At 43.4% G+C, this 10,422-nt stretch overlaps 1 protein-coding gene across 6 annotated transcripts in view; it reads right to left on the bottom strand.

Annotated features, from left to right (window-relative positions):
- Positions 1–421: 421 nt before the first annotated feature.
- PHF20 (PHD finger protein 20) overlaps positions 422–10,422 on the bottom strand; it is a 93,814-nt gene continuing 83,813 nt past the window's right edge. For all 6 annotated transcript variants that reach the window (XM_044298336.1, XM_044298340.1, XM_044298338.1 and 3 more), the window contains 4 exons: positions 9,489–9,684; positions 7,795–8,188; positions 4,213–4,393; positions 422–3,036 (listed from right to left, as the gene is read on the bottom strand). In XM_044298336.1, coding sequence (XP_044154271.1) covers positions 2,897–3,036; positions 4,213–4,393; positions 7,795–8,188; positions 9,489–9,684 — 911 coding nt within the window. In that variant the 3' untranslated portion in view covers positions 422–2,896. The remainder of the gene's footprint in view (positions 3,037–4,212; positions 4,394–7,794; positions 8,189–9,488; positions 9,685–10,422) is intronic.

Genomic DNA, 10,422 nt, shown 5'->3' with positions numbered 1-10,422 from the left:
GATTATAATCCTGAACACAGTTGAGAAGATCTTCAGCAGAATCTCTGTAGGAATGGCGTTCATGAGGACTCATGAAGTACAGAGAGGAGGGTGGGGGTGATTAGCAGCAGCACTTGTATGCAGTCTCCATTACCACAGCCGGTCCTGTACGGATTAGTTCACTGCTCTAAAGTAACTTGTCCTCCTGTGTGATTAGGACAGGTTTAGTGTGCACTAATAGGACGGCGGCCATTTTATTTCTCCCAATTGCTCCCCAGACAAAAGGAGTTATTATAACTAATAAAAGATATTTGGGAATATATTTATAATAACACAATAGTATTTTTATTTTCTTAATGCCTGGAGAACCTCTTTAACAGGGTTGTGTCACTTCAGCAAATCGCATTTATCATGTAGAGAAAATTGATACAAGGCACTTCCTAATGTATTGTGATTGTCCATATTGCCTCCTTTGCTGGCCGGATTTATTTTTCCCATCACATTATACACTGCTCATATCCAGAGGTTATGACCACTGCTGCAGCGCAGATACGAGGTGGTTGGGACAAGAGCTGCTGCAGGTGCATGCCTATGAGCTTCCACAGTCCCAGCCACGGATGCTTTTATCTATAGTGTGCAAGCACGGCCACTGCTGCTGGATTGTAGGGTGGGCATAACCCCTATAAACAAGCAGCGTACAATGTGATGGAAAATGAAAGTGCCTTGTATTAACTTTCTCTATGTGGTAAAATGGCATTTGCTTAAGTGAGACGACCCCCTTTAAGGCAGGAAGGCTTCCCAGAACAGATTTTATAGAAGTACATCACACGATTTTCTATGCTCCATTACAGTCAATGGAAAGCCAGTGACCAAATCCAACTGCAGTAAAATACGGCTTATGAACGTGCCCCCCCCAAGACTTATGTGATCCAAACAAGCAAAGCATATGCCCTGTTATGAACCCTACAATAATTCTTCAGCTGAAACCCATTAAACTACTGGCTCATCCTACATACCGTAAAGCTACTATGGAACGTCAGGTTATATACAAACATTCATTTCTATTGATTTGCTTCCCTCACTGACCAGGCCCAGCTTTACCATAACTTATTAGTCTTTAATTACACAAAAAGCATAATGTAGACCGTTTACTACATTTGCCGGAAGCCATGCCCTAGTAAGAATAACCGTGCTTATGTACCAATACCGCAAGTACAACAAGCAAAAGATTTCAAACATAATACCTACTAAACATTGCAGCAACTGAATTAAGAATATTTCTCCACTGGGACGCCAGGACAATAGTCTCCGTGATACAATACTGCTCTAGGGGCTGGCCAGAATAGGATGGGAGGCCGTAGAACTTGATATTTAAAGGGTTATTCCCATCTTACAAAGTGATGGTATATCACAGCACCAATTTACTTTTGTCCAACTAACAATAAATTTTGGATTGCTGGAATGAGAGCAGATGTCTCAGTCTCCAGGATGAATGGAGCACTAGTGTACATGTGTGACCACCTGTCTATACAACTCTATAGCATTGCTGGAAATAGCTGAGCCCTGTACTGGCCAGTCCCACATAAAAGTCAATAGACGGGTGATCATGCATACGCACCAACACTTCACGTTCTTATCGTATGAGGTTCCAGTTTTTGTAACCCCAACCACTGCACATAAAGAAGGGGGGGACCAATTTAACAACTTAAAGACTAGACCTAAAAGGACTTTGCCACTATCCATTACGAGCTCCACAGGGACAAACATGCAGCTAGTAAAAAAAGCATTATTAATCCACTGGCGCCAATTTATGATGGTTTAATATGCCTTGTTTGTAGGCCACCTTACCTGCTGTGCTTGCAAAATGGTTGGTAATAGAGGGTCATTTGATCAGTCTCGTCCATCAGCGACCTTTATGCCCTTACATTGGGGACGGACTGCACATGAGCTATCTGTTCTCAGTGTAAGTGAATGGAGGCTACACACTAGACTTATTACATAACCCTCCATCACCAGCCATTTTGGGAGAGCAGAGCCGGGTAGCAGGAAAGCAGACCTGCAATTAAACATAAAAAAGGCATATTAAACCTTCAGCACTGATGCCCATTAGCTGCATGTATGTGCTAGTTCCCAACACATAGGCAATGAACTTAGTTTTTGACAAAGCTGCATGTTTTACACTGGAGATGTTGTATTATTTTTCAAGGCGGTTTGTGGGTACAAATAAATTACTGTGTAATCTACATTATTTTCTCTATATAATTTTTGGGAAGTGAAGGGGTTACATAAATAGGGTATTGTTTCCTGCAGATGCAAGTACCAGAAGGAAGAACAGTGCTAAATCAGCGCTGCAGAGCCTTTATTGTCAGGATCGTGGGGCTGCCAGAGGTCAGGATATGTCTAAGATGGGAATAGCCCTTTAAACAAAAGAAAGAACCTAAATTAGGTTTTTGCCCCCTATACTGTTCTTTTACTTACAGCTTTTAGTTTAGGCGTGACAAAAAACATCCAAGTTAAATTCATGTGTTACATCGGTGAACTTCCTGGGTGGAGCATGGAGTTAATTTTGTCGTATTACACCAATAGCATTTTAAGGAGAGAAATTAACACACAAAAAATACAATGGGCAAAAGGTGAAAGCAAACAATTCAGCAACTAACAATTCCAGACAACCAAGAGAAGTATGAACAAAAGGAAAAGAATACAAGCCTCGTTACTACATTCAGATAATATTCTAGCCTGTTATCAAACAGTATGAGAAGCTTGCTCCCTTTGTGCTGAGAACAAGCGACATCCTCCATCGTCCCAGCAGTCTCTCCATGATACATGCAGCCTGCATGCTACTCAAGGCTCTGCAGTGCTGGAGGCCTTGCTACTCCGATTCGTAGAGCCACTTCCATGGTTTGCTCGAGTCTCTTCATGTTGAACACAGAGCTATTTGCTCCACTTTGCCAAGGTCCATTAGAAGCTGCTTGATCCGATGCTTTAGTTGTGGAAGCCTCGCAAGTGGTTCTGGTGGCTCAAGTTCACCAGTGTAGTCCAAAAAACTTTCTAGAACTGCAACAACAAATGTAGAGCTGCCTTTAGAAATATAATACGGGAAGTGTTAAAGGAACACTAAACACAAACTATATTTAAAAAAAATCCACCATTTCTTTCAGCCCATTGTGAGGAGAAGAAAAAAAAAAAACAAAAAAAAAAAAAGCACAAGAGGTGCTTCCTAAAGTGAAACCCTCAAGAAAAAAAAAAAAGCGGCTAACGAATATCTCTCACCAGATAAGGTTGTACAAAGTCAGGCACTAGAGTTGTTGATACCAAATTTTTTATTCAGTTTCGATACCATAAAAAAGTATTGCAATACTGGATACCACGCAAAAAAAAAAATTAACCAAAAAAGCCACGTGCATTCCGTATTTTAAAAGTTTTTATTTATTTTTTCTTTTCCGGCATTCACTGCATAGATTTTTTTTATATATTTTAATAGTTTGGACTTTAACGGGACCTGGGCGTGCCAAAGGGTGAGTAGACCGAGCCTCTAGATGCTGAAGCAACGCCCGAATATCCCTCATTAGCATATTTTAAGATATCGGCGGCAGGCGTGGAGTTATAAAGCACACTGTTATGTACTGCTGACATTAGCACATCGCTCGTGTCAGTCAGCTACATAACGTTTTTTCTCATGACAAACTTTTTAAGACATGTTTCAGAGTCAATCTCCTTCCTCAGGCATGCCCGAGAACGATAAAGGGGACCGACTCTCCAAAAGATCTTTCACTGTCTTTTAATAAACCTAACCATTACAGAGTGGCAACCCAGTAATCTATTACCTCTTGTTAAAGGAGCTCTCCAGGGATTATTTAAAATGGCCGCAATCAACCTGTCAGAAAAGGTGAGTTTGACTGGTTGCCTCCATTTGCTTAGGGGGGGGGGGGGGGGGGGGGGGGTGATGGTTTGGGGCTTCATTACATACTATTCTCAAACACCTACATATACTACACATTGGTGAGCGTTCCTGTCAGGCTGGATCGCATTATTACCATCTATTGTAGATAGTGTAGCGAGACCCCCCTATCCCCAGAATAGGGGGGGGGGGGGGGGGGGAGACCCGATACCCAGCACCCCTGCAAGTCAGATATTGATAACCTGACCTATCCGGTGAATAAGGTCATCAATATTAAAAAGCCCGGACAAGCTCTTTAACCATGTGCAACCCCTCGTATTTAGGATGCTCACCATCAAGTTCCTTCTCTATAAAATCCATTCTATGAGTAACTTCTTCCTGCAGGGCCTCCAGATGTGTTAGAAGGTTAAGTTGCCATTGAATCTGTGAACTGACAGCAGCGTCCCCATTGTCTGCGGGCTGAGCATGCGGCGATTCCTGAGGGATATTCCTCTTTGATAAACATTCTCTTACCTAAAGACCAAAAGTGGATAATGAAGAACAGTTTAAAACATTTCAGATTTACAATGAAAAAAATATATAATTCTCAATGCTCCCAAGATCTCAGACCCATGGGGGTGTCTACCTACCATCAGCAGAAAAAACATATAAACAAATCAGATTTGTACTGAACATTTAAGGCTAGTGTCACACTCTCGTTTTATGCAGATCAGTCATGACAGATCAGTTCAGATAATACAACAGTCTGCGTCCGTTTAGAACGGATCCATTTGTATTATCTTTAACATAGCCAAGACAGATCCGTCCTGGCACACAATGTAAGTCAATGGGGACTGATCCGTTTTCACTGACAATAGAAAACGGATCCGTCCTTCATTGACTTTCAATGGTGTTCAAGACGGATCAGTTTTCTATTGTGCCAGATTCTGTAAACGGATCAGTCCCCATTGACTTACATTGTGTGCCAGGACGGATCAGTTTGGCTCAGTTTCATCAGACGGACACCAAAACGCTGCAAGCAGTAGACGGAACGGAGGCAAACTGATGTATTCTGAGCGGATCCTTTTCAATGCAGAATGCAAACTGATCCATTCTGGACCACTTGCGAGAGCCCTGAACGAATCTCACAAACGGAAAGCCAAAACGCCAGTGTGAAAGTAGCCTTAAGCCGGCCATACACATAAGACAAATGTTGGCTGTACCCGCAGATTTTCTAACGTGTATGAAGGCCAACTAATAGTAGCCGGTGTAGGTAAAGATCAGAAATGTTTGATTCTTTTGTTCTCAGGTAGATAAGCTGCTGGCAGGTGTCTGGCAATGGCTCTCCCCTCCCAGGCCAGCACCCATGCATGCTCGGCCAAGGAATAAAGCATATTGCATTCTCTCCTAGCCTGTGGTTATACCTTAATGTAATTTGTGAATAGGGCTGCACGATATGCGAATTTTGTGCAATGTGATATTTTAAAAGGGAATTGTGCTAGAGGTCTATTTGCTATGGATGGCACTGCCATGGGGGCATCTGTGGATGGCACATATATAGCATCTTATGCTATGTGCCATCCACAGATTCCCCCCATAACAGTGTCCCTGCAGTGTGAATGACCCCCCAATACAGGGGCCGGGGGGCCAGCATCTAGATTGGGAATGACAGCGGGGACCGGTGCAGTCCCTGTATTCTAATGCACCGATCCCGCTCACTGCCCGCCCGCCCTCCTGCCTCGGAACTTGTTGGAAGTAATACAGCTGGATTACACAGTGATTATTATATTTTAACAATGCCTACAGGTTAGATATTATACAACAGTGAGCGGGGCCGATGCATTAGAATACAGGGGGGACTGCACCGGTCCACGCCGTCATTCCTAATGTAGATGCCAGCCCCTCCTCCCTCTGTTCATACACCCGCGGACCGCGCTGTGCGGCGGCCGTGTATCATTGTAGTTAATCGCAGCAATTTTGGGTCGGCCAAATTGACATCTGGCAATCGTTGATTATGGCGATACGATTGCTTTGGCGATATATCGTGCAGGCCTATTTGTGAAATGTGACACTTTCCCCATAATGTGTTAACCTTAAAAAACATTCATTCTGCTTGTGTCATCAACTTTATGTGGAGTCTAGATATTCAAGAAATTCCAGTTGGCATTGTACATTTTAATGCATTTTGCACAAACTTGGCATTTAAATATGGTCTGTTATCAGTAGTTTTTACATAAAGTACATATCCTTTGTGCCCGTGTTTGGGACACAAACACAAAAACTGTAAATATGGGGAAATTTTTTTACAAACCCCCCCCCCCCCATAGTTTTCATTGAAGTTAATCATTTCATGCGACTTCAGAATAAGCTGTTGTGTGTACATGAGGATTAAAACTATATCTGACCATTAGTTTACTTGTGTTCTACATTCATCTGTTTTCCCCTCTGCTTCATCTTTGTCAGTTTTCCCTGAGCTAGTGGGAGAAGACTGGCTGCCATGATGTCTCCCACACAGGGGATCCTGCTCTCAAATCTCCCTGTAGCACAACCTCAGAGCCAGCAGCATGGAGCACAATATAAAGCAGTACTGAGCAGTGTAGCTGTGAATCCAGCACTGTAAAAGCAGCACCATCTTTGTATCTTTCTGCCTCTGCTCACTCCGACTCTCCTCTCCATAGATATCTATGGTCAACAGATGTAACTAGATTTCTAAAAGATTGATTATAGGCAGGGAGAAGGAAAAAAGCCTGATAAGTGGCAAGAAAGAGGCATTTATCTTACATTATATTACACAGTTTCTCTTCACTTATGGATTACATGGTAATAGTTTGAAAGGCTGAAAAAGACATCCGTCCATCCAGTTCAGCCTGTTATCCTGCAAGTTGGGCATTCTCCATGTAACGATTGTGGGGCAACTTTTCTTATAACCATGTTGTACCTTCCCTCTATTACTACTGTTACTAGAATAGCATGAAGGAATTGTCAGTGTCTGGGTGTCACCAGTTGGAGGTATGGCCTTCACAATCAGACTGATTGGATAGTGACTGAGGGTGCAGTTTTGCATCCATACACACAAAACTGACAGGCCCCGACAAGCATTAACCTGCATTAGAGAACTACAGACATGGACACTTCAGAGGGAAAAACAACCATGTAATAAATTCTTAATCCCTTTAAGGGGTAATCCGGTTACAAGTTATACCCTATACACAAGAAAGAGGATCACATTAGAACAGTAGGGGTCCTACCGCTGGGACCCCTACTGAAATGGATGGAGTGGCTGATCGGAAAAGGGCACTGTTGCTCCATTTATTTTTATGGGAGCACAGGAGATGGTGTACAATTTTGTGCTGTCTGCTATTTATACCAACCCCTCCTGCAACACAACTGCGGGGTGTGGAATGGTTGGCAGGCCTGGGTGCTATAACCTATTACTTAAGGTTAGAAAAAAAAAAAAAAAAGCCATTAATGCAAGTGCCAATTAGGACTTCAGAGCACCAAGGTGTGACCCTAACCCCTCAGAGCACCATTTCACTACCACCTCTCTCACTTAGGTACGCCCCCTTGCCCTTGAGTGAGCGCATCAGGTATCCGCATAGTCTTCCAGCACATGCACAGCTCGGATCTCGGCATCAGGGAAAGCATACCCTGCTAATCAGTTGTTTGAAGAGGCCATGGTGCTCCTATGAGCACGGCCTAAGTGCAGCTCAGTGCCATTCAAGTGAATACTATACAATGTACACTGTGCTTGCTGTGCGGAGACCACTGTTTGGCGGTTGGTGTCAGACCCCCACCAATCAGATATTGGTGACCAATCCTCTGGATAGGTCATCCAAATTCTACCCCCAGAAAAGCTAGATAAAGTATTAGAAAAGACAATTTAATAATTTAAATCTCAACACAGATCACTACAAGTTTAGGTTTATATTACTCACCTTACAATAATTATGCTTTGACTCACTTTCTACCTTTAGCAACTCTCTGTCCAATTCCCAGCCTAATCTTTCAGCAATGGAGTCTTCCCTGTTTTGCCGTATTCGGTCTACTCCGCCATCTAATGATGAACTGCGGGTTTCTACAACCAGTCTCTGCTCTACTGCAGGGTAATAGGTCCGAGGTTTTTGGTAACAGTGTTCACTGGTGATATAAGATTCCTCCACAGAAGGAATTGGGGAAGGCTTATCCACTGCACCATTGTAAGTCCTGTAGTTTGTGGAATCCTCTTTACAGGAGTTCTCCTCCACAGTTCTTCTGATGTAACATCTGTCATTCAATGTATGTTGCTTCCATGGCTGGCCCCAAAACCGCAGGTCTGGATGCTCCTTGCTTCTGTTGGGGTGAGAGATTGATTTACTGGCCTGGATCTCAAAGCATTTTGTGAAATCTCAGTGTAGGTTTTAGCAAATTAGACAGCATTTTACACCCAAAAAAAAAATCCTCGTCTGTACAGTAATTAAAAGGGAACCTGTCACCGGGATTTTGCACATAGAGCTGAGGACATGGGTTGCTAGATGGCCGCTAGCACATCCGCAATATCCAGTCCCCATAGCTCTGTGTGCTTTTATTGTGTAAAAAAAACGATTTGATACATATGCAAATTAACCTGAGATGAGTCCTGTCCCTGACTCATCTCACGTACAGGACTCATCTCGGGTTAATTTGCATATGTATCAAATCGTTTTTTTAACACAATAAAAGCACACAGAGCTATGGGGACTGGATATTGCGGATGTGCTAGCGGCCATCTAGCAACCCATGTCCTCAGCTCTATACACAAAATCCCGGTGACAGGTTCCCTTTAAAGAGAAATCAAGCTGGGAGACAAACATGTCAGCTCCTGGGTACCCTAAAGTCAAGAACTGCTTGGTTATATCAATAGTATAGCACCAGCTCCTGTATCAATCATTAATTAGGATACATTGCCATTAACAGCAGAAAAAGGAGGGCGTGATCAATAAACATTGTTGGACTATACCAAGAACAATTCATATCCTTTCCCATCCTTGCAAACCACCCCTCCCCCCTTCTGAAAAGTGGTGAGGACAGTGTAAAAACTGCCCCTCACAAATTGTTGTGCCAGGAGCTTCATGGCATGCAAGCCTTAGAAGCTGAGTAACGCAAGGCACGCCGCGCCACTGGCATCGGGAGGAGTGGAAACACGTTACCTGTCTGACTGCACTGTGCCTACTGTAAAGTCTGGTGGAGGAAGGATAATGCTATGGCCTAGGCGCCTTAATTCCAGTGAAGGGAAATCTTAACACTAACATACCAAGACATTTCAGACAACTGCATGCTTCCAACTTTGTGGGAACAGTTTGGGCAAGGCCCTTTTAGTTCTAGCATGACTGTGCCTCAGTGCACAAAGCAAGGTCCGTAAAGTCATGGTGGTTTGAGTCTGGTGTAGAAGAACCTGACTGGTTCACAATGAGCCCAGACCTCAAACCCATCCAACACCACTAGGATGAACTAGAATGGAGATTGGAGCCCAACCCTCCAAAGCTCCTGAAGGTGTAATGCCTGTGTCCGAATACACTTGTCCAGATATTTTAATTTGCATACTTTAAGCACAATAGCCCTGGGAACATGATTGTTTTTTTACTCTTATTGCAATATAATGTACTGTACTCACTGCAAAATACTCATCTTCAGCTGCAGTCCATGCAGAACCTCAATAACACGCTGCACGTCTCCTAAGAGCTGGTGTGTTGCAACAATCTTCTTTGCATTTTGATGAGAGTAGTTTTCTTCCAGAAATGACAAGCCGTGCATGTGACCTTCATTCAGCCACTCTTTATCGTACCAGTACTTCAGACTTACGCGCTGCCCTAGAAGAAAGTAGAGGTACCAGTGGTGGTTAGGAGACATGTTCTCTCTGTGGGACAATCCCCTTCCCCTCGGTGAATTACTATTATGTCACAGAAAGCAGGTAGTTCATGTTCTATGCTGTAATCGTACGCCATGGTGAGCGCTCGGGGGTTGGCTGTATTCGGGTCCATTCACACGTCCGTATGTGTTTTGCAGATCCGCAAAACACAGACACCAGCAATGTGCGTTACGCATTTTGCATGCCGCACATCGCCGGCAATCTCATAGAACATGTTCTATTTTTTTTTGCGGAACCAAAGTGCGGATCCGCGGATGCAGACCGCACATTCCGGCCCCATTGAAAATTGCCGAACGGATGCGGACCCATTTTGCGGACGTGTGAATGGACCCTTTACACAGCAGGAACCCAGCTCTCACTGCAGTGATCAGAAATAATTCTGATCCTGGATGTTTAACCCAAAATGTCGCTATTAAAAGCAACTTCAACATCTGAAAAGTTTAAGAGGGAGCTTCATCAGTCCTCTGAATAGCACCTGTAAACGCAATTGCAGTACGCAGGGTACTTTGTATGGCAGCCACAAGAGTTCTGAATGGCCACGGGCCTGCCATAACCTGGCCGCTAATACATCCTGCTTCTGGAAAAAGCACTAGGAAATGCCACAATTTTTTTTTTTTTACTCTTATTGACATATAAGAAAGAACATCAACATCTTACAATTGTGTTGCATATCATAATA

The sequence above is a fragment of the Bufo gargarizans genome, chromosome 6, assembly GCF_014858855.1.
Source record: "Bufo gargarizans isolate SCDJY-AF-19 chromosome 6, ASM1485885v1, whole genome shotgun sequence".
Taxonomy (NCBI): domain Eukaryota; kingdom Metazoa; phylum Chordata; class Amphibia; order Anura; family Bufonidae; genus Bufo; species Bufo gargarizans.
Note: the sequence above shows the minus strand (reverse complement) of the source record. Positions and strands in the feature narration are given on the sequence as shown.